Source organism: Agelaius phoeniceus, chromosome 1 (genome assembly GCF_051311805.1).
Source record: "Agelaius phoeniceus isolate bAgePho1 chromosome 1, bAgePho1.hap1, whole genome shotgun sequence".
Taxonomy (NCBI): domain Eukaryota; kingdom Metazoa; phylum Chordata; class Aves; order Passeriformes; family Icteridae; genus Agelaius; species Agelaius phoeniceus.
Window position 1 is genome coordinate 3,812,841 of NC_135265.1, and position 22,734 is coordinate 3,835,574.

At 39.9% G+C, this 22,734-nt stretch overlaps 1 protein-coding gene across 1 annotated transcript; it reads right to left on the reverse strand.

The window, feature by feature from the left end:
- Nucleotides 1-973: 973 nt before the first annotated feature.
- Nucleotides 974-21,855, reverse strand: GHRHR (growth hormone releasing hormone receptor). The gene is made up of 13 exons (XM_054646752.2): nucleotides 21,723-21,855; nucleotides 17,201-17,306; nucleotides 16,550-16,657; nucleotides 14,816-14,916; nucleotides 12,037-12,134; nucleotides 10,422-10,554; nucleotides 9,410-9,563; nucleotides 8,053-8,113; nucleotides 7,878-7,947; nucleotides 6,275-6,366; nucleotides 5,641-5,770; nucleotides 4,159-4,200; nucleotides 974-2,279 (listed from the first exon to the last, which is right to left on the reverse strand). The coding sequence occupies exons 1-13, from the start codon at nucleotides 21,777-21,779 to the stop codon at nucleotides 2,157-2,159; spliced, it is 1,275 nt and encodes a 424-aa protein (XP_054502727.2). The 5' UTR covers nucleotides 21,780-21,855; the 3' UTR covers nucleotides 974-2,156.
- Between the last annotated feature and the right edge of the window lie 879 nt (nucleotides 21,856-22,734).

Genomic DNA, 22,734 nt, shown 5'->3' on the forward strand with positions numbered 1-22,734 from the left:
TTTGATTTTTATTGCTTTTTGTGTTATGCTTTTCAAGCATGATGGTGTTCACTGGTGTTTGCTGATTTTCACACCAGCAGCAATGCAGCAGCTGCAAGAAATTTTCTATCTAAAGATTTATGGGGAGAGATGGGTAAAATTTATCTGTCCTTCCTGAGTTATCATTTTAGCTGATAGAGACCATGGTCTTTGGGAGGCTGAAAACCATTCCTCTCCAGGAAAGAGCTCATGTCTGCTGCTTGTGCCACTTTTCCACCAGGGCTGGGGGCTGTGGGACACTGAGAGCCATGTGAAGGCTTCTCTCTGTTCATTCCTCCTCTCCACCCAGATCAGCTGGAATTCTTCTGGATAATGGAAGGAAACTAGTAAAAAACAATGTCTTGGGCTCCACATTGTAAAATGTGTTCCAAGGAGTGACTTCAGAAATGGAAATAAACAACTTCTCCCACCCTTAGGTCTGAATCCAGCCATTGCTGTAATTGTCACAGGTAGAAGAATAACAAAGAAAAAAAAATTTAAAAAAACACCTTAACACCTTTTTTTTAAATCATTATTTTTTAAATTGGAAGAGGAAAATCATGGGCAGTGAACTTCTGTTCAAAAATTAGGTAAAGCAACATTCCATTTCTTCAAGTTAGGTGTAATTACCTGGACACAGCAAAGGGAAATTTCTGGTTTTTAATCAGATCTAGCAGCTCACTGAAATGCCCAGAAGAGCAGGATGAAGTGTATTGATGCAATGATCCTCACTGGTTGGTACAGCTTAACTTTCTTCACCCCTTTCCAAGCCCTGATATTCCCATCAAAAAGTTTAATCAATCTTTTAAGTTACAGGTTACAATAACCATTGTGGAAAAAAAAAACAAAATAAAACAAAACAAAACCACTCAAGTACAAACACTGGGAATCCAAGTTTATTTTCAAGCTTCTGAATCTTTTACAACACTGGAAAGCAAAAACAGTCACACATAAGAAAATATTTAGCAATATTCCCAGCAGTCTCCCAGTCCACATCCTGGGGGTCTCATTCTCTTTCTGTGAAAAATTTGGCTTTTTCTTTTCATTTCCTTGCAAAGAATTTCCTTAATGATTATCATATGGAGTTTTGGCCTTCCCAATGCCTCCCTTTCCTGCTACTTGGCTGTCAGGAATTTTCTAACCTGTAACTCCTGAAATAACCTCAGAACCTGAGGGTGTTTTATGGTGAAATTGAATCTTTTTGCTACTTAAGAGAAAATGCAAAAAGACAACATAAAAGGGCTTTTTCTCTGATGCAGTTCAGCAAGACTTTGGGCTTCTTATTTATATGCCTATGGAATCAGAACATGGAACAAAGCTTGAAGAAGCTGGATAGACTCCAGCTCCCACTAAATTAGAATTTAATTCTGTTTTCCAGAGCTGGCCATCTATGGTGTCACTGGAGGGTGCTACTGGTGTCCATTCATAAGTACTTTGTGCTCTGTCACCATCATATTTTCTGAAAAATTCCCTTGCCCAGGATTCTTCTCCTGGGAAGCTGAGAAGCCTCAGAGAAAAAGGAAAACAATATTATCTCATTTGCTTCTCCTGTGTTTTGCTGCTTTGGAATGTGGTTTGGAGATTGTTTATCCAACAGGTGATTGTTTGATTGGTTTCATGTGAATTGTTTTTACTTAATGACCAATCACAGCCAGCTGTGTCGGGACTCTGGAAGGAGTCAGGAGTTTTTCATTATTATCTTTTAGCCTTCTGTCTGTATCCTTTCTGTATTCTTTAGTATAGTTTAGTATAGCATTCTTTAATATAATATCATAAAATAATAAATTAGCTTTCTGAGAACATGGGGTCAGATTCATCTTTCCTGCCCTTGATGGGGGACCCTGAAAACACCACAGTGCTCTACCAGTGCAAGTGTAGAAGTGAACCAGAACAGGTGATTTTTATGTGTGCTGTGGTGCACACAGAGTTATCACTGAGAGGATTATTTTGTTTTAGAAGATGAATCAGGTTAATTAATTAATTTAATCTGTCCTTGCAATGCTTGTCCTGCAGAAAAGCCCCATGGTCAGAATTGGGGGATCCTTCTCCAATTTGCTCAGGATAAACTGTAATAGTTATGTTTGGTAAAATTTTGTTTGTTTGGTTGGATTTTTTCCCTCCAGAGCCTGAGGCCATTTTCAGCACACAGATGTGGTCATTTTCACCCCAGAGCTGGAGGGCACAGTCCACCTGGTCCTCCTCCACACTGGCACCAGCCCGTATCTCTTCCTGTGCCACCTCCGGCCGATTTCCGTTTGCACCTGAGGAACAAAAGGAAAAAGCTGGTTGAATTTTTGTGGTGGAATTCTTCTGGGGAGCAGACAGTGGGAAAGAAGCAGGACAGAAAAAGGGGCTAGAAAAGAATAAACCTTTTAGACATCTCTGGACAAGTTAGTTTCCTTTTTAGCTGATAGAAAGAAGTAGAATCCTGTCTCAGCATGGCCATCTTTCTGCACTGATGGAAACTTCTCCTGAAGTTCTATCAGTAGAAAGCTTGAGGTCTCTAGCACTGTAAACCATTTTCTCCATTTCTAAAACATCTCAGCTTTTTTTTCATCTACCTTCTCCTTTTTTTTTAAATATTCCTATGAATATTTATTCTACCATCGATCTCACCAACGTAGCCTACACAACGAAATATATTTTCTCCACATTGCCTGCTCTTTCTCAGTTGCTAAGGGATGTTTTCTTGGTTCCATCTGCTTCTAGAAAAGTGTAATCTGCAGCAAGTTTCTTAATCAGCATTCTCCAATTTGTGGCTGGGAAATAATGCTGCTTTGCCATCTGAGATGATGAGGGGAAAGCCAGCAGCAGTCAGGAGAGGTTTGCTGTGTACTGTTGACAGCTGTGTCATTGTGTGTCATGTACTGGCATGGTCACAGGAGCACAGAGAGGGTCCAGGCCACCCACTAAAGCCTCCTGTCACATCTGATTCTTGTTAGGAGTGTGACTCCCCAGATGTTTCATAGGGAGGGAATTTCTGTATGGAAGCGCTGTGTGTCTAGATGTGCAGCTGTGGTCTGTGGTTAGAAGGGATTAGGGTTATTAATAAACTAATGACAGGATTTTTATCTAAACACAAGCATCATTAAACCAGTAATTCATGGCCATAAACTCAACCAAAAGGCTAAGAATGTTAATATATTTTAAAATATTTAATTTAATATTTCAGAAAATTCTGATAGAGTTCAGAAAGTTTGGCCCATGGCACATGTAGGTAATTAAATACTGTTTGAAAGCTTAATCAGCCCTTGAATTTAAACTGGAAAATGAAGGTTTAGCAATACAGTCTAGGGAGTCTAGAGTGATCAGGGGCACGATTCATCTCCTAAAAACACCTTTGACCCTCCAGGGATGCCCTTTCTGGGGAGAAGGGTGGACATATGTGGAACAGGATTCTCCTTTTCAGGAGCTGCAGACAGAATCCAGCAGAGTGTTAGTCTGAAACTGAATCCCAGTCATATCCCAAAGGAGCAATCTCAGCTACTCTGGAGTCAGAAAGTGAGGGAAAATCCCAGAGTTTCAACATATTCTAAAATGTGGAGGATAAACTTGCACGTTTTCTGTAGAATTCCTTTAAGATGCATTATTATCACATCTAGACTGGATATGGACACTAAGCTAAAAGACAGACTCCTCTCCCATCAACATTAAAATTATGACTTATACATTCTAAACAGAAAATCAGATTTACCAACATGAAAAAATACTGAGATGCTTCATGAGACTATTAAAAATACTAAAAAATATATTTCACTATTGGGTAAAGGTATGTATTTAAATTCTTTCCAATTTAAACATAGACCTTCAGTAAATGGAGATCCCTCTGCATCACTGAAGCAAGCTGTATTTTCAGATCTGGACTTAGCAGGGGTTTTCCAAGCCCTGCTATAGGTCAAAAATGTGCAGAAAGGATCAAAAATGCTTGACAGAATAGCAAAGTAGTAAAAGTTCATTTCTCCACTAGATGGCTTCATTCCCATGAAGATCACTGAAATGAAATTCATCAACATTGCTACCCATGTAACAGACATAAGAAAATGATAGATTTGGTTATCTTTTGTATGAAACTGATTGTTAACTATATATTTGCCACTGAAGGCAGTATTGTGGAAAATATATCTGATATAGTTCCCTTACCTCTTGGTTCAGGAAACAGTAGAGAACTGCCACAATAAACCCCTGAAAAAGGCCAGAAAAAAAAAAGTTTTGAGGGTTAACACAGTCTGAAAAAGCCAGTAACATTATCTGACTTAATGTTATGTGAATTAGTGAGTATCAATATAGGTGGGAGATTGCTGGAAGCTGAAAGATAATTTATGGATCTCCAATAAAGCTGAATGGCTTTAAAGATAAACACCTGGTTAGGGGCATTTCATCAAAATCAGGCACATGCTATGGATTCACAAATGTGATTGATGATTATGGAAGTGTGGTCCATTCTCCAGCCCAACTCACTGACAGCTGGAAAGAAAGTAAAACAGAGACTGCTGAAGCAGATCCATGGATGGGTCACACACCTCTCCAGCCAAATTCTGTATTTCTGTAGACTACCAGATGAGAGCCAATTCTGTGCTATTGAATGTGTTTGTTAAGATTCTGAACTGAGATAAATCCAGGAGAAATCCTAGGAGGTCAAAGGATCTACATAACCAGATCCTGGCTCAACACCTTGACCTTTTATTCTATTAAATTATTCGTTAACTACTCATTAGCTCAGCGAAGGTCCCCTCCCTGTAACAGAGGGTCAGCATTGATGGACAGGGTTTGTTGGGCAGGACTGACACAGCAGAGTCAATCCTCAAGAGGAATAAACCAGCACCAAACTCATGGATTGCTGGTGATGCTCCCTGAGAACCATCCCATGAAGAATCCCATGGACCCATCCAGGGAGAGATCTGGTCCCTGGGGAGGTTTGGAGGCATTCCCACAACTGCTGCTTTGGACTGAGGCACAGCACAGGGAACAGGAGGGAAGCAAAGGGAAATCAGATCCTGCCCAGCTCATAACTCAGGCAGCAAAACCACCTGGAGGGGACACCAGAGCAGGAATTTTCTTGTTGGCATCAAGCTCCTCAAGCTGTCCATGCCCTGTGTGCCAATCCAGAGCAGTGGGGGCCATCAACCCAATATTTTCAGGAGGGGAAGGGACGTGGCATTCCTTGGGACAGCAGCCTGTCACCAGGCACTGCTGGATGCTTATGTTTAATTATCAATTTATTCTTTAACAAAGAATTAGCAAGGCAGCTGGACACACAGCTTTGATTGCCTCTGGAGGATTTAAATCAGCCCAAGTCAGCTTGAATTTGTTACTGGAGTCAGGGAAGGCAGGTGGACAAGTACTGGTAGCAAGCAAGATTTTCCATGCTTGACTTTGGCCCCCCCATCCGATTTACACACTTATCTGAAATTTTGTATTTCCAAAATCTGGAGGCCAGCCTAGAGACAAGCAGGATTTGTCACCTCTTCAGACATTTTAACTCAGCAGAGAACCAGGAACTTTGTGAGCAGACACTGGTTTCAGGATCTGAGGGTTCTTTTTTGTGCAATTCTTGTGATGAGGACAAAAGGCTAAAATAGAAAAACTGGTAAGAAGGAACCAAAGGACCTGTGGTAATTTTACCTGAAAAGATCCAACGCAGAGCTCCAAATAAAGACGAACCCCCAGGCTGGTATATTCTGGGAGGAAGTTGAAGACAATGTAATGGGTTCCAAATAAAGGAATTAGAAGCAGAGTTGACCTTGACAGACGTCTAGCACAGGAGATGAGAAGAAATAAGGTAATATTATTTTTCTGAGTAAAAGCTAATGCACTCAGTGAGCCACAGTGGTGAACAGAAGTGAAAAAGAAACTAGTATATATAAATATATTTATAAAATATAAGTAAATATGCTGTCTTCCTTTGCAGTTCTCATACAGAGAAAGGCAGATATAGAAGGTAATTTTTCCTGTCCTAAATAAGAGATTTAATTCCAATTGAATGAATTTCATTGTCTCCCCATTGATTTTAATTGGAAGGCAGACATCTGAGCTGATCTGAATAAATCCCATTGGCCAATATGAGGTGGCTTGAGTCTCACCCTTTGACTAGTTTCCTTTGGAGTGGGATAAGGTTGGGAATTCTAAAATTTAATACCAGTTAAACTGAGCCTGTCTGGGACACTGAGCAAGTACCTCTCTGTTTAGAAAAGACAACATAATTTTTTATTCTTAATATTGAAATAATTGATTTTTTAAAAAATATTCCATACATTACCTGTACTGAGAAGAATTATTGAAGTTGATTTGTCTAGGGTCTAGTTTTTTCAGCAAAATTCTGATGATGTTGATAAATAGGACAAAATTGACCTGTTCATAACATTTGAGGGGTGAGAGGGAAGAAAAAGAAAAGGTTACTTTCTGATGGAAAACTTTGCAGAGAAAATCTGGTAAGTCTTCTTTTTTTTACTTTAGTTACAATGTAATTTGTGCAGTTTTAATGTAAGGTTGTTAATGCTATCCCTGCTGGCAGCATACAAGTATTTAAATAAGTTGCATTCCTGCTTGAAGAAATGGCTGAAGGTGAAAACTTGAGACTTGCACTTTGTTCAGCAAAATATTTTCATCACTTATGTTTTACCTCTTTTACCTTTTGTAGCACAAATCCGTTGGATTCTCCTCAGAGACAAACATTGCATTAAGTTCTGGTTGATCTCTCTGGGCAATATTAGAATTTTTCTGCCTAAATACCTCTACAATGAGGTATTTCCATCAGAGCTGATCACCCTGCTCTGCCTTTGCAGTCAGTGGAGTACCAGCCAGGAGAGTGAATAGAGCTTCAGGTGGGCTTGGGGGCAGCTCACCTCCTCCCAAAGCAGATATTCAGGTGAATCTGCATCTGAAACTTGCCAGAAGTGCACATTTCCCTTTGTTGGCTCTGAAGGAGCCCTTGAGGAGCATTAGCTCAGCTCTAAAGCAGTCAAGGTCAATCCTAACTTGCAAATAAATTTTTCTGCAGTTGTAATTTGGCACAGCTTTATGCAAAGTCTGTGAGGCTGCTCGGTTTTTCATGATCAGAGGGATTCTCCCCAAGCATTTTTGGAGTGTCTGTGCACACCAGATCTTCCTTAGGTGAGGCTGAATGTTTAATTTTGTCTAAGAATGTCCTCATTTTACCACAAAGTCCACTCTCATTCTATCCATTAGTGATGCTCTATGTGAATTCCAGCAGAAGAAATAACAGAGGTCGAAGGACATGAAATATTTTATTGAAACACAGCAAGCTCTGGCCAGAATTCAACTAGAGATTCTTCACTCACATTGTTTGTGTGTATCTTTAAGGTCCCTTCCAACCCAAACTCTGTGATTCCATACCCCTCATTTGCATCCATCTGTCCTCCAATTAAATTAAGCTTTCATAGCTGACCTTAAGGTCATCCATTAACTGCTTTCTCAAACACTGCTTGGGTTTAATGACTTGTGAGAGTAAACATTTATGATGATCATTTAAAGCCCATCAGTTTATTCCATAAATGCCAGGCTCAAGAGCTGTTATCAGTTGTCAGCTCTGAACAGAAACCTATTTCCCTTGACAGTTTTGTATTAAAATTTATGTCTGATTCTGAGCTCTTATGCTAAAATTTTGTTTTCAAATATAAGGAATATTGAGTCCACTAATTTGCTATTAATTTCAACTAAACTGACAGTTCTAGGAAAGTTTCAATTTGTTTGAAAGATGAACTTTTTAGTTTGCATTGGACCCAGGCAATTAACAGTAGAAATTTATCATTCCTGTTCCTACAACTCAGCAAAGAAACTCAATTTTAATTCAAAAGCCTTTTTTTCTTCTAAGTAATATCAGCAAACTGAGAAGTACCTACCCCCACAGAAATTATAATTGGTCCTTTGATTAGCCACCAATAAGGAGAGCCTTGATTAATATCCCAACATCTGTGAACATGATAATAAGTTTAGAAAAACATAAGTATGTAATCACTGCAATCAATTAAAAATATAACTCAAGGATGTGGAATAATGTGGGAAACAAAGACTTACGCTGTGTCTTCAAAGTAGAATTTTGTCAATATCCATATAAGGGTGAAAAGTGTTGGAAAACCTGACAGACATTTCAAAATAAGGTATAATTAATCCAATTGTCCACTGAAACTCTGGTGCAATGATACAGATCAATCATTTTTGAGAGCTGGAATTATCTTTTGGGGTCAGTTCCTGTAACAGGAATTGTTTTAAACACAGTCCCTAAAACACAAAAGGTGATTCTATTTGCTGAGTTGTCTGGCCTCTTTCAATCTTTGATGGCAACAGAGGTGGATTTCCCTCCCTGAAGCAATGAAATATTCCTCTGGCCAAGGGCATTCACCTGCCATGGAGGAGTGCTCTGCTTTTTCCTTCCCCAGCAACTCTCTGTGGGCACCCACTTGGTTTCAGATTCCTAAAACACCTCTGAGTGTTTTAGGAATCTAAAAATGAATTTATTCCAGACAACAACAAAATCAGAGGGGAGATGTTGCTGTTTCACTGTCCTGTTATTTAGTGGACAGAGCTGCTCCATTCATACAATATCTCAGTGCAAAAAATGGGCTGTAGAAATGCCAGGAATAAAAAAGTTCCTGATTAGGAAAAAAACAATTCCCTTTCCCAACCTGTGTAACCATTCTGCACAAAGAGAACAAGGCATATTGAATTCTGGTGTTTGTGATAATTCCTTAGAGGTGTTTTCAGTGGGGTGAAGAAGGCTGAGACTGCAGGATGTCTCTTTGTGCATTCTCAAATATAATTGATTTTCCACCCCTTTCACAAGGGCTTTATTGCCATAAAAAAACTTGATTGCTTCTGGCTAGTATGCACATAAAAATAAAATGGAAGCAAGGCCCAGGTTAGGTTCTTTAGTTAGATCAACTAGGTTCCACATCCAGTATTTTTAATGGGAATGGATCATGGAATCATGGAATCATAGAATCATAAAATTGTAGGGTCATAGAACCATGAAATTATGGAATCATAGAGTCATAGAATCATAGAACCATGGAATCATGGAATGATGGAGTCATAGAATGGCCTGGGGGAGAAGCCACCTTAAAAATCACCTGGTTCCAACCCACAGGACACCTTCCACTGTCCCAGGTTGCTCAGATCTCCATCCAACCTGGCCTTGGACATTTCCAGGCATGGAGAGTCCACAGCCTCCCTGGGCAACCTGTGCCAGGGTTTCACCACTCTCACAGTATGGAATTTCCCTGTCCCATCACTCCATTCCTTGGGAAAAATCCCTCTCCAGCTTTCTTGTACCCCTTGGAAGTTGCTCTTGTAGTCTCTGTGAAGCCTTATCTTCTCCAGCCTCATTTAACACCCTGCCTTTTACTAATTTCCTTTAAAATTCGTAAAAACCTACCCCAGCCAAAGAGAACCAGCCACCAAAAATATCTTCTTCCATGAGAAAGGGATGAGAGCAGCAGGCAGTTCAGGTAGAGAGCCTCCACCAGCAGCCACATGAAATTGGTCATCATGAAGTAGTGACAGAAAACCACAGAGATCTTGCATTCAGTCTGAGGAACAGGAAAGTCACACTTTAGGCATTGCTTGGAGACACATCTCTTGGTTTGACCATGGAGGACACATCTCTGATATTGGCTGGGTTCTACCAAGAACAAGATCTCACTATTAACTGATGTTTAAACTGAGAGCTTCAAATGTAAAATGGATTTCTGAGTAGTAAGGCTTTAGCCATCATAACACTTTGGAACCCCCTCTGCATTTTGCTTTCCATCTCCATGTTAGAAATGTAACTTGGGCTCCCAAGCATGTGAGTTCTCTCACAAGTTCACTGCCTTGAGTGTACCTTCAGTGTCAAATGCTCCTTCAATAAAGGTTCAGGGACCCATTTTTCTCCTTATGCTCAGCTCTAAAATTCTGTGTGGCTGTCAGCAGTGTAGAACCATCCCATAAACCTCCCTTGAAAACATTGCCAAGATCTGGGGCTGGATGAATGCTAAATTCATCGCCTGGTACCTTGAGTGCTTTGTGCTTTACAGATCAGAGCTTCCAACCAGAACAGGAAACCCAACATTTCCAGAAGAATAAGCTTTAAAAGTTGTTCTTTGATGTACTCAGAGATCTTCAATTTTAGACTTCAGGTTACTGGCACATAACAGTGTAATGATACTACTTTGTTGCTATGTCAAAGTCCAAATTTCATTTAGAGCGCTGCAACATCACAAATGGATGCTTTAAGAACCTAGGAGACCATAATGTACATATTTATGGAAGTAAAATATACTGAATGAAAATTATATCATTTTCATTATCAGAAAAATTCGTAAAAAAGAGGGATGAAAAGTGAAACCATAAATAAATGGTACATAAAAACATCAAATACCACAATATCCTGCTTTTCATGTGCTTACTGTAGAGAAGCTGCAGTGATCAATGCCTTCCTCCTGGAAAAGGACAGCATCCTTAATGAAAATGGCAATAGCCTTTAAGATGAATGTAAAAAAGAGCTGTACATGGATATAATTCCTGGGACAGCGAAGCCTCCTGGGAAAAAAGAGAGGTCACTCTGAGGTAATTAACTTTGTTCTGCTGTCAGTAAATAAAATAGACAATAAACCCTTGTTTTATCTCAGGTACTTCCAGACACATTTAGGAAGAACATTTTGATCCACTGAGCTCTTGCAGAGAGAGGCAGAAAACTTCCTCATGTGATGCAAATCAGCCCCAATCTACATTTTAATCTCTTTACTTGTTAAGCAGAATTATAGGTTTTTCCTTACTTTGCCAAAGTTATTTTGATGAATTAAGTAAAAGCACAGAAGAGCTTTAAAACAATTTGGCACATCTGCTTTAAATTCAATTTGCACATCTACTTTAAATTCAATTCACACATCTACCTTAAATTCCCAGTTAACTAAGATTAAATTTTTGCTGTTATTATATACAGATTTTGAGGGAGTTATACAGCTTCATGCTTTCATTTGGGGATGAGGACTTGAGTTAATAATCAAAGTTCCACTAAAAGCCAAATTCTATCCAGACCCAGTAATCTGAGGGTCACCTAATCTGAAAGTTCACCTGGAGTGTGCAGAATTTTATTGCTGACCTCAAATGTCAACCCCATTGTTAATTATGACTTTTTCCTCCCTATTACTGCGTCTCCTTATGTCCATTGTTTCTTTCTTTCCCCTCATTTGGGCTGGTTTGTTTTCCTGAGGTCAGAGTGGATGTCAATAAACATATCTGGTGGCTTCCAGACATGAACTAGGAACCAGCAGAGGTCAAGAAATTTTCCCTAGAGAACCCTGATTCTCACAGCATAATAATAAAACTCCTGCCTTTTTTTTTCTTTTTCTATTTGTTTTTTTGTCTCACAGAAATACAATAAATAAATAAAAAAATTAATAAAATAAATCCCACATGGTGGCAGACATTAAATCTACATGAAATTATAAAATACTTTTACTCTTAATTAGACCTGAAAATATCTATAAATATGTATAAAATACCTAACTCAGTAAGAAAGAATTCTCACCAAATGTGACCAAATTCTGAAACTAACTTTAAAACATGTCTTTAGTGGTAAATATATCAATAGTAATCAATCCAATGAACAGGATAGGAACATTCATTAATTCAGAATCAAGTCCTTTGTGTATATTCTTATTAAAAATTCCCTGGAGCCATAACAGGCAGGCATGCATAGTTTATGAAAAAAAATCTTCATTCCAGCCTAAAGCAAGTAAATTTTTCTGTTGGTTCTTCAGGATCAAAGTGAGTTGCTGAGTTTTGCCAAGACACAGCCTGGGTTTATTCCCCAGATCTGAATCTTATTCCTGGCTCTCTCTGATGCCTTTTAATTTCCAGCTTCAGTTTCATATTATTTAACCAACATAGCTGGAATTTTTTTTAAACTTTTATTCGCCTGAATTTCTACTTCTATGATTTTGTTATGTCTAATGTTGTCTTCCACAGTCTAAGAAATTAAGAACTGTGAAAAGAATCTTGGTTAGAGGACACCTTTACCTGAATGCAATCAGAACTGTCACAGCAATGATGAGGGAGGAGATGGACACGCTGTATCCCACAGTGTAGATGATCTTTATAGTAGAAAAGTAGGATTGCTAGAAAAGAGAACAATTTGTCACACAAGTTGCTGTTAAATGACAGGTTTTTACTAAATTGTCTCTTTTACTTTGTTTGGTGCTTCCATTCTGTTGACATCCCTAACTGCCTAATTTTCCCCCTCTTCTTTCCCACGGCAAAATTCAACTTAAATCACTCATTTTGTTTCTTTTGTGTAATCCCATTCCACAGTTGTGTGGATGCAGCCCAATCTGATGCTGAAATATGTATTGATCTGGGTAGTTTGAAGCTCATTCACAAAAACATAAAAACCCTCACCAGTCTTCAAAAAGGCATTGTTCAAAATCTTACACAATTTTTATAAATGTTGTGTTCTGCTCCATGTTTTCTCCCCAGCAGTTAGCAGGACAATGCTTCTGGCAGCATGATGAATACAGAATTCTATCAGCATTTCTCTATTTTTCTCCACTTTCCTGCTCTCTGCTTCCCTACTTCCATTTTTGCTGTCTATTCCTCCTTTCAATTTTTATTGTGTTGTGGTGGGTTGTTTTGGTGGTTTTTTGGGTTTTTTTGGTTTTTTGGTTTTTTTTTTTTTTTTTTTTTTTTGTTTTGTTTTGGTTTGGTTTTTTTTGTTGTTGTTTTTTTGGGGTTTTTCTGTATTTTTTTTTCCTGGGGTTGTTTCTTTCCTCTGTTTTTCTTGCTGCCAAACTCAGCTGCTGCTCAGTTGGAATGCCAGTCAAAATCCATTTCAATTTAAGTGGCTCCTCTATCAGACACAATCCCTGAGTGAGGATAAGTTGACTTCAGCTATCACAGATGAAAGCAGAAAACAGAATGAATAAGCTCTAGGCTGCAAATCTAACTCCAGTCTAACATGATCTGTCTCTGGGGTCCCATTTCAATGCTTTTATTACCTAAAATCTGCACAGCTGTGCAGTGCATTCCTACAGTTCACTTGGGGAAAGGGAGATGCTCATTTTGAGCCTTAAATGGAACTTCAGGCATTATAAGACTGATATTTATTTAATTTATTTAGGTGCTTAAAAATTAGCTGCCTAAATATGAGTCTGTAGTAGAATGAGAAGAGCCTGGCCACGGGGTTGAGCTGTTTAATTATTAATACAAACCTGTTTTTTCTCATCCTTTTACTTTTATAGTTAATGAAGGAAAACACTCTCAGAAGACAATCCAAGTCTTTAGAAAATGAGACCTTATTGGTTTCTGTGACCCACAAAAAGGATCTATCACTACAACTGCCTTAGAAAGAGCAGGTCATAGAATCATAAATCCTTTACTGGTTTGGGTTGGAAGGGACCTCCAGTTTCATCTACTTCCAACTCCTGGATCAGTAGAGTGAAACCTTTTATGCCAAGGACTTTGCATCCAAGTGTGCAGATTTATGATTATCCACAGTCCAACCCAATGTGCTGAGCTGTTGTTACTGCTCAGAGCACAGCAGGTGCACCCTGAATTTACCTTCCAGTTCAATTTTATCCATAAGAAATCAGAGTATCCTTTCTGGGAGCATGCCTCAGTGTGAATGCAGTAAGTGGGGACAGCCAAGAGACATCCCTGGAAAGTTCCCACCTGATCCTGACCAAAGCACTAAGACAGATCCATGGTGCAGAGATTGGCTCCAATTTTCACAGTATTCTTTTGAGACTGATGAAGTTAAATGGGGTGGAAACCAGGCATAATGGGGTTTTTCTGTCTAATGGGTGAACTGTGAGTCCTATAGGATTACCCAAATCTCTGACTATGCACAATTCCAGCCAGAGCTCACTGAAGTGCCTCAGAGCTCCAAATCTCGCCAGGAAGTCTGGATGCACCATTCCATGAGAAACATCAAAACTGTGCTAGGCTGACCATAGCTGGCAACAAATCAGATGTGTAAAACAGAAAATAATCAACTTCTTAAGTGGATAAATCCACAACTGAGGAGTTTCCTTTAGGCAGAATAATGGAATCATTACAGAATGGGTTGGGAGGGATCTTAAAGAGCATCCAGTGCCATGGGCAGGGACACCTTCCACCATCCCAGGTTGTGTCAAGCCCTGTCCAACCTGGCCTTGGACACTTCCAGGGATCCAGGGGCAGCCACAGCCACTCTGGGAACCTGTACAAGATCTCTCCATGGTGATATGAGCCATGTTTCATCCTTATTAGTTAAAGCACTGTATTTTTCCTCTGTCTGTAACCTCAAGATATCACCAACAGTGAAAATCTGGCTGAAGAAATATGTCAAATTCTGATCTGCATTACAGAGATTTTGGGACTTTTTTTTTTCCATTGTTGAATTAGATATTTAATGCAGCATGAGACACCCAAAACCCCTCTTTTCCTTAGATATTGCTAAATTTGGAACAGTGGTCTTTTAACAGCACACTTTCTGTACAGATGCTGTGATACTACAAATTCATCTTGCTGACTGATATTACTGAAATGTCTTAATTCACATTTTATGAGCATTTTGTGGTACATCTTTGTCTGTTATACTTGTGAATTTACAGCTGGCTTTGTTATTGTTACACCTGAATAATAAAACATTCTCAGTTATCTTACAAAATAAGTGGCCAGAGTAAAAATTGGAATTTTATCCCATACTTAGAAAGAAATTGCAGCTTCTTTCTGAGTTTCTCTCTTCAGGGATAGAAAGGAATACTATAATATCAGCACACCACTCACATATTATTATTATTATTTGTGTAATTGAACTTACTTCTTCAAGAGGAATCTCATCTTCTACTGGACAGGCCACATGGTAGGGAGGGAATGGATCAGACCAGCCCTTTTTTGTGCAGTTTCTTTTTATCATCCCAGCTGGAAAAGAAGTCTTTAATTTTCTCAATGAGGGGCAAGATAATACGGGAAATAAAAACCAGGAGAAGACCTCTGGCTGGTACAAAGTTGTACCAGGAGAAGATGATCATTAGCATCTCGCAGAGTCAGTAGGAAAATTTTCCTGTGCACATTCAGATACAAAACTTTGTATTTTATTTATAGACAAACAATGGGAAGAAGGGAGAGAAGAGGTGATGGAGTAGAGGTGGGAAGGACAAGGAAGAAATTATATCAGGCACACTGGAGAAGATTGGGAAGTACTTGCTCCATAAATTTCTGCTCTGCACAGCAGTCATCTGTCCACCATATCCCTTCTCATTCCCACCGGCCCTGGGGCTTACTCTTCCCTAGCAGATCAGAAGCTGGGATAAGCAGCCCATTCCATGCTTCCACAAACAATATTTATGAGTCAGATGAAGCAGAAGTCAAGAATCCCAGGGCAGGAAATGAATCTGCACAGATGAAAGGGATTTTCCTTATCCCTCGGTTATAACAAGCATGTGTTGGATGTGGCTGAGGTTGGGCTTTGCAGATTCTTTTTCTTGTGGAACTGCCAAATCCAGGTCTTTCCTGGAAGGTGGTTTGCTCCTTGTGGGCTTACATTTTGTTACTGGCCATGCTTACCCAGAGAGGGAGCAGAAACAAAGGCATTTGTTTGCAGTTTTGCAGCAAATGTGCTGCTCCAAGGCCTAAATTCTGCTTTGAATCTCCAACCTTGGTCTTTAAGAGCAATCACATTGTTCATTCCTCTGCCTTTCATTTCATCCCACACCAATCACAGCATAAATCTCAAGAAACCCCAAGCTTAAGTTCTGACCTAGACAGCCTCCAGATGAGCTTTGAAGGAAACTCACACAACAAACTGATCCCAAAGCACAATGGAAACCAAGGAATTACTTGTGGCGTTCATATTTTCTGGAAAAATCCCTTCGCCCAGGGTTTTTCTCCTGGGAAAGTGAGAAGCCTCAGAGAAAAAGGAAAACAATAATTATCTGATTTGCTTCTCCTGTGTTTTGCTCCTTTGGAACCTGTTTGGAGATTGTTTACCCACAGGTGATTGTTTCATTGGATTCTGCTGGGAGTTGTTTTCACTCTTTGGCCAATCAGGGCCAAGCTGTGTCGAGACTGGACAGAGTCAGGAGTTTTCATTATTATCCTTTTAGCATTCTGTAAGTATCCTTTCTGTATTCTTTAGTATAGTTTAGTATAGTATTCTTTGATATAATATAATATCATAAATAATAATAAATAATAAATATAATAAATAAATAATAAATAAAAATAAATAAAAAATAAATTAGCCTTCTGAGAACATGGAATCAGATTCATCATTCCTCCCTGCCACAGGGCACCCCACAAATACAATAATCACTCCTTGTGTTTCAGCATATTTTTGAACCAGGGCCTCATCAGAGACTATGGAAATCAAATCCAGTTGTGGATAATCCTTAAAATATGAGAAGAACTGCTAAGGTCCCTCAGATCCTCCTAAAACCTTTGCAGTAATTCTCTGATCCAGCTCATGGGAACATGAAATTCTCTGTCTTCACCCTCCCTTTTTAGAAATGTTCTTGCCAGACACACATCAGGAATAACCATGGTAGGACATCACCTGGCTCCTTCATGAAGTGAAAGAGGATGTTTGGACACGGTAAGGCAAGAATCTCTCCAGCATCTGCCTCTGGCCAGCACAACAATTTGTCCCAAGTTCTCTTGCAACCTCAGACAGAAAGTGAAATATATTTTTAAGCATGGTTAAATTTGAGCAAAATAAAACCCCAAACCTTTTTAAACTCTGCCACTCCACCCCTTCCATATCTTATAAAAATAGTTTAGCCACAGTTTTTATTATGAGAAATAAACACCCCCAGACTGCTATTTAATCTGCTTTAGTTAGACCCCTGTGCTAGACTGAGGTGAGTTTTCAGAAAGAATGCAATAAATGAAGAGTGAGGCTGGAAGAAAGATCAGATCACCATAATTGTTCAGGGGTTGCCCTATTTTTAAAGATCAACACATCCTCACAAACAAGCAAGCATGATGCCAAGGAATTGGACATGGTCACAAGGATTCACTCTGGTAAATATTTGAATGTGAAGGACTGTGGAAAAATAAAAAAAAATGGGAAAGAATGGGAGTAGATGGAAGAAGAGCTGACAACACAACAGCATGTGGGAGCATAAATAAAATTCTCATGTCCTTTGGCAGCCTGGCCATGTCCTGACTCTGGTCCTTTCCCTCTCCCTCACACATGGATGGATACCTGGTGATGTTGCATTTCCATGCTCTTGTGGGGCATCCAGACATTCAGCCTCCTTTTTCTTCAGCTCCACCATAAAATCACATTCTGGGTGGACATTCCCAGCAACCTACCAGGAGGAGAATTTTGGGGGATTAGTTAGAAGGGGTTGGATGGGATCTCGTCAGGCATTAAGTCCAGACCTACTTTTGCATCTAAAAAGGTTTAGGGACACAGAACAGTGCTTAGGGTTTCCATCCAAAGGCTGCTTGTTTCTGCACAAGCTGGTAGTTACAGCTCTGTACTGAAAAGTTTATCAATTCCTCTGGCTACATTCAGAATAAAAGATCTCTTTGCTAGAGCCTGAGTTTGAGTGCAGGATTCATTTACACCCTAACTTAAGCTAGACCCTGTTAAATAAGGCCCCAGAAAAGCACAATGCCCCTGATCAGGCTCATTTTCTTATCAGTGCTGCAGGAAATGCTGCAGAACCTGTGCACAGACAAAGCCCTGCCAACCTCCAAAGAAGCAGCATCATCATGAAATCACAGACAATTACTGCAAAACTGTCACCTGAAAGAGCTCTTCACTCCAAAAGGAGTGAATCTGTTCTCTCCTTTCTGCCATCTGCCTTTCTTTACACAGGGTGGGAGGCAAAACTCCTTTATTGGAAAATAAAAAAGCATTCTGCACCAAAGCATTTGTTGGTTTGGTATGATGGTGTGAAGAAAAAAGTGACACCCAGGGTTTGAACAGCAGGAGACATTCAGTTGTTTAGTCCTTATTTAGACTTATATGGGAACCACAGAAGGATCTGAAGGTATACAGAGAACTTTGGGCAGTAAAGGACAAAATCTGCCCAGGCTGTTACACCCAGGATGCTGAGGATGCACCACCGAGCTGAAGTGCACAGGACTATTTCACAAAAATTAAAAAAAATATGTGCTTGTCCAGCCTTAACCTCTGTCCCCAGTCCCAAAAGATGAGTTGTGATCAGAGACACTCTGACTTTTATCTCTTCACCCTGGCCACTGGTACTGGCGTGCTCTGCATTTGTGAATATAGACACAAAAACACAGAGACAAAACAGAAAATGAACCCAGGATGAGACTTGCATGGTGAACAGGTGGCTGGCATATGGCTCAGTTTTCTTCCAACCAGAGAAGATTAATATTCAGGGAATTTGGAAAATAACTCTCTGGCTTTCAGTTCATTCAGAGGGCAGATTGTGTCCTTTCCAATAAGCTGGTCTTTCCCCTCCATGTTAATGTCCATGTCTCCTGTTGGCCTGCAGAGCATTTGAACTGCATATTGACCAAAAAATCGAGGCTCTCAGGCTGCTGGAGAGCAGTGGATTAATTACACAACATTTGTTTTTCTGGGGCTTGGGCCCTGGTAGTTAAAAATGTCATTATCTCCACATGTTTGCCCTGCAAGATCATCTGCTTCTCATTTACTGCACTTTTAGGAGGATGTGGTTTTCCTGCCAAATTTGCAGACAGCAGTGCCATGGATCAGTTTAAGGCAGCAGTGAAAAGCAGAGCTCCTTCCCCAGGCTGAATGGAGTTTGGTGTGTGTTAGAGGAGGGGAACTTGGATGAATGGAGGGATGGATGGAGGGATGGATGGATGGATGGATGGATGGATGGATGGATGATGGATGGATGATGGAGGGATGGATGGATGGATGGATGGATGGATGGATGGATGGATGGATGGATGGTGGATGGATGCATGGATGGATGGATGGATGGATGATGGATGGAGGGATGGATGGATGGATGGATGGATGGATGGATGGATGGATGATGGATGGATGGATGATGGATGCATGGATGATGGATGGATGGATGGATGGATGGTGGATGGATGGATGGATGGATGATGGATGGATGGGTGATGGATGCATGGATGATGGATGGATGGATGGATGGATGGATGGATGGATGGATGGATGGATGGATGATGGATGGATGGATGGATGGATGATGGATGGATGGGTGATGGATGCATGGATGATGGATGGATGGATGGATGGATGGATGGATGGATGGATGGATGGATGGATGGATGATGGATGGATGGATGGATGGATGGATGGATGGATGGATGGAGGGATGGATGGATGGATGGATGGATGGATGGATGGATGGATGGATGATGGATGGATGGATGATGGATGGATGGATGGATGATGGATGGATGGATGGATGGATGGATGGATGGATGGATGGATGATGGATAATGGATGGATGGAGGATGGATGGATGGATGGATGGATGGATGGATGGATGGATGGATGGATGGATGGAGTAGAGCACAGACATTGCCCTGCCCCAGGAGGGGGAGATCTGACCTGTGAGGTGCCCCAGGGGTGTCATGCAGATCAGTTGAACCAGGGGGTCTAGAGAGACCCTCCATTTCTCTTCACTAAGAAATGCAATGGCAGGCAGAATTACAGAAAATTGGCATCTCTCTTGAAAAGCTTTGCTGTCTTGATGCCTCTTTTCATGCCAACATATATTATTTCTCCCCTTGTGCTCACCCTGGACAGTGACTGCAGGAAAATTCCCTAACCACGGTGTATGACAGCTATTGCAAGAAGCAGCTTTATTAGTCAGTAGAAAAAACAGTCAAACCATTTACTGAAAATCTCTTTTACAACATTCTCTTGGTTCAGTGAACTGTGCCCAGAAAAACCTCAGCAGGAGGAAATGCACCCATTTTCACTATTCTAAATTATTTCTCCTGGCAAAAAAGCATTGCGAGATTTTGCCTGGCAAAACTCCCTTTGCTCTCTGAAATGTTCATGGCAAGAGCAAAGCTTGTTTGGCTCATTCACCAGTCCAGGAAACTCCAGGAAAGTCTTTTTTTCTACTTTTACTTTCTAAGTCTCCAGATTGTGAGAACACTTAATTTAGCACATGCATCTCAAATGTAAAGATGAGGCTGATCCAGTACCAGGTATTTAAATTGTTGCCTCTTCCTTCAAGAAGAGCCAGCCTTAGGAGGTGCTGTCACAGTTTATTTTCAAGTCAGCACTAACCACTGCCTGAGCAGACACTGAGTGCCAGATCTGATATGACAGAAACTCAGGTTAAATAAACTAAAAAGATTTATTCCACTCCCAGGCTGTGTATTAGGTATATTTATCATCTCAAACCACTTTACCTCTAGCAGACTCCCAGTTTAAGGAGATGAGAGTCAGTCTCTCAAGCATTCCAAACCTCTCCAGGAGCTGAGTTCATGTTTTCCAGAGAAAGCACATGAAGAAATTACACCCACAACAAAAACAGAGCTGCTTTTCCACCATTTGATACTCAAATGAGGGTTGTTCACCTATCCTCTAGTATGCAACCCAGGCTAGGAGATTTTCATTCTACACTAACACATAGACTTGGTTTTGATCAGTATATAATTGTATATATAGTAATAATAATAATAATAATAATAATAATAATAATAATAATAATAATAATAATAATAATAGTATAGAAAGCAACCCAAATTTGTAGAAGAAAATTCTGTTTCTCTTGGGTAAATGAGGCAGGTTCTTATGGAGACCTTCAGTCATATGTTTAACCATTAGCACTGAATCCTGATATTCTACTTAGGATCAATCACACTGATCTATTCCCACTACAGAGAAGTGGGCTTGTCACACAGGTGATACAAAGGAATCTCTTGTTTCACATCAGTAAAAAGTCTGTTCAGTCATTTCACAGTGGTTTATTTTCCTCAATGAAGAAAAAAAAAAAACCCTCAAGCTGCTGTGCCACCCCTCATGAAATGTCCCTTCAGGGAAGAGATTCCCAGGAAAGGAGAAAAGGATGTAGAGGAGGCATGGCAAAAGGAAGATGCTGAAGATGTGATTGTTCTCAAAAGCAAAGATAATATCCTGCCCCTGATTTGCACAAACCTTTCCTGATACTGGTGGGATCTTGGTTTGCCAATCTCTGTCCAAAGTGAGATATCAACAAGACCTCCAAGCTTTTTAATGCCTTTGGATTTTTCTAAATCTGCCCTAAACATCCCTGCTGGTTCCACTCCTTTGTTACCTGCAGCATAGCATCTCTGCTGCTCACATGCCAAATAATATCAGTGCTACCACCAAGGCAGATGAAATTGTAACAAAAAAAAAAACCTGCAGAATCTGAAATTAAAGAAAACTCTGTCAAAACTCAGCTGCTCTGGTGTAACAGCCCTCCTCCAGTTTTTTCTTCTTTGTCACTGTCTTTCAGAGCCCACACACAAAAAATAAGAGTTTCTCTTTATGTGTTTCTCTGTACTGAGTGTGTCATAAGAAAGCAGAGAAATAAACTGATATGAAGATCCCACAAAGTGGGTCCCTTCTGCTGCTGTTCACACTTTTCATTGCATCTTGCCTTGTTTAACTGGAATCCAAAGCAAACAGAGAGAAAAGAGACTCATGAAAAAAAAAAAATTTAAAATAAAGCTGTATCTGACCATCTGCTCCCACAAGGAAATGAACAATTATTGAAACACAATGAAGTAAAAGCTTTTTTTTTTTCCATGCAATTACTTACAAGCACTGCCAGACTCAGGGTGTGCAGGGCACAGTGATATAAAGAATAAGAGTTCATGTTCCAAAGCAAGAGCCAGACCTCACTTCTTCAGCTTCTCTTAGCATCTTTCACCTGCTTTTTGGCTTCTCTTTCTCCTCTCAGTTGCTGATTTGAAGCATTTATCTTTTTGCACAGAAGTGACGTAACAGGGATGTGAAGTGGGAGATAAATATTAACAATTCTCCACGCTGCATTCAAGCTTTGCAACTTTTTGATTTTTCCCAAAGACTGGACTGGATGAATTGAGTGATTGATGCCAGGATTATGGAAATTCTCTATGATCCTGGCAAGACTAATTCCTTTCTTTTAATACAAAAATGGTTTTGGGGGGATGGACAGTCCTAAATGTTACTAATCCCATATTAAATCAACATGATTGGCATAAGAGAAACACTCTCCTAAGAGTTAGTATCAATTAGTTAGTATCAATTCATTTTTTATAATGAAACCTTTTTCTTATATGGGTCCAGTGTATCTGGGTGTTTTTATGGAGTGTAATGACTGCCATGCTACACTTTAAAATGCAAAAATCAAAGCCTCCTGACAGGCACACGAACACAAATTTTGCTGTGTACCTGTTTGGGCGTTGAGTTGAAGGCAAAATTCACAGAGGATTCTTCCCAGTTTGCTTCAGACTTCTGAAAGTTCAGTGTCTGAATGTCAATGAGTTGAGTCTTTTAGCCAAAGTCTAGAAATACAAACACTCAGCTCATTCATCTCATCCTGAGCTTCAAGGCAGGCCAGCAGAATTCCATTTCATAAATACCCATTCTTACTCAGAACTAAAGGGAAATTTATTTCATTTGTCTCTCAGTTTGTATCATCTTGATATCCTCTTGAAGGACTTCAAATTCCCCATCAACATTAGGCAAGTGTCAACATTGCAAGATCAGAGACTCAAAATATGAAATCTCTTTCAAATATCATTCTCTGTTCTTCTATTCTCATCTCATGTCAGTCCTTAAATTAATTT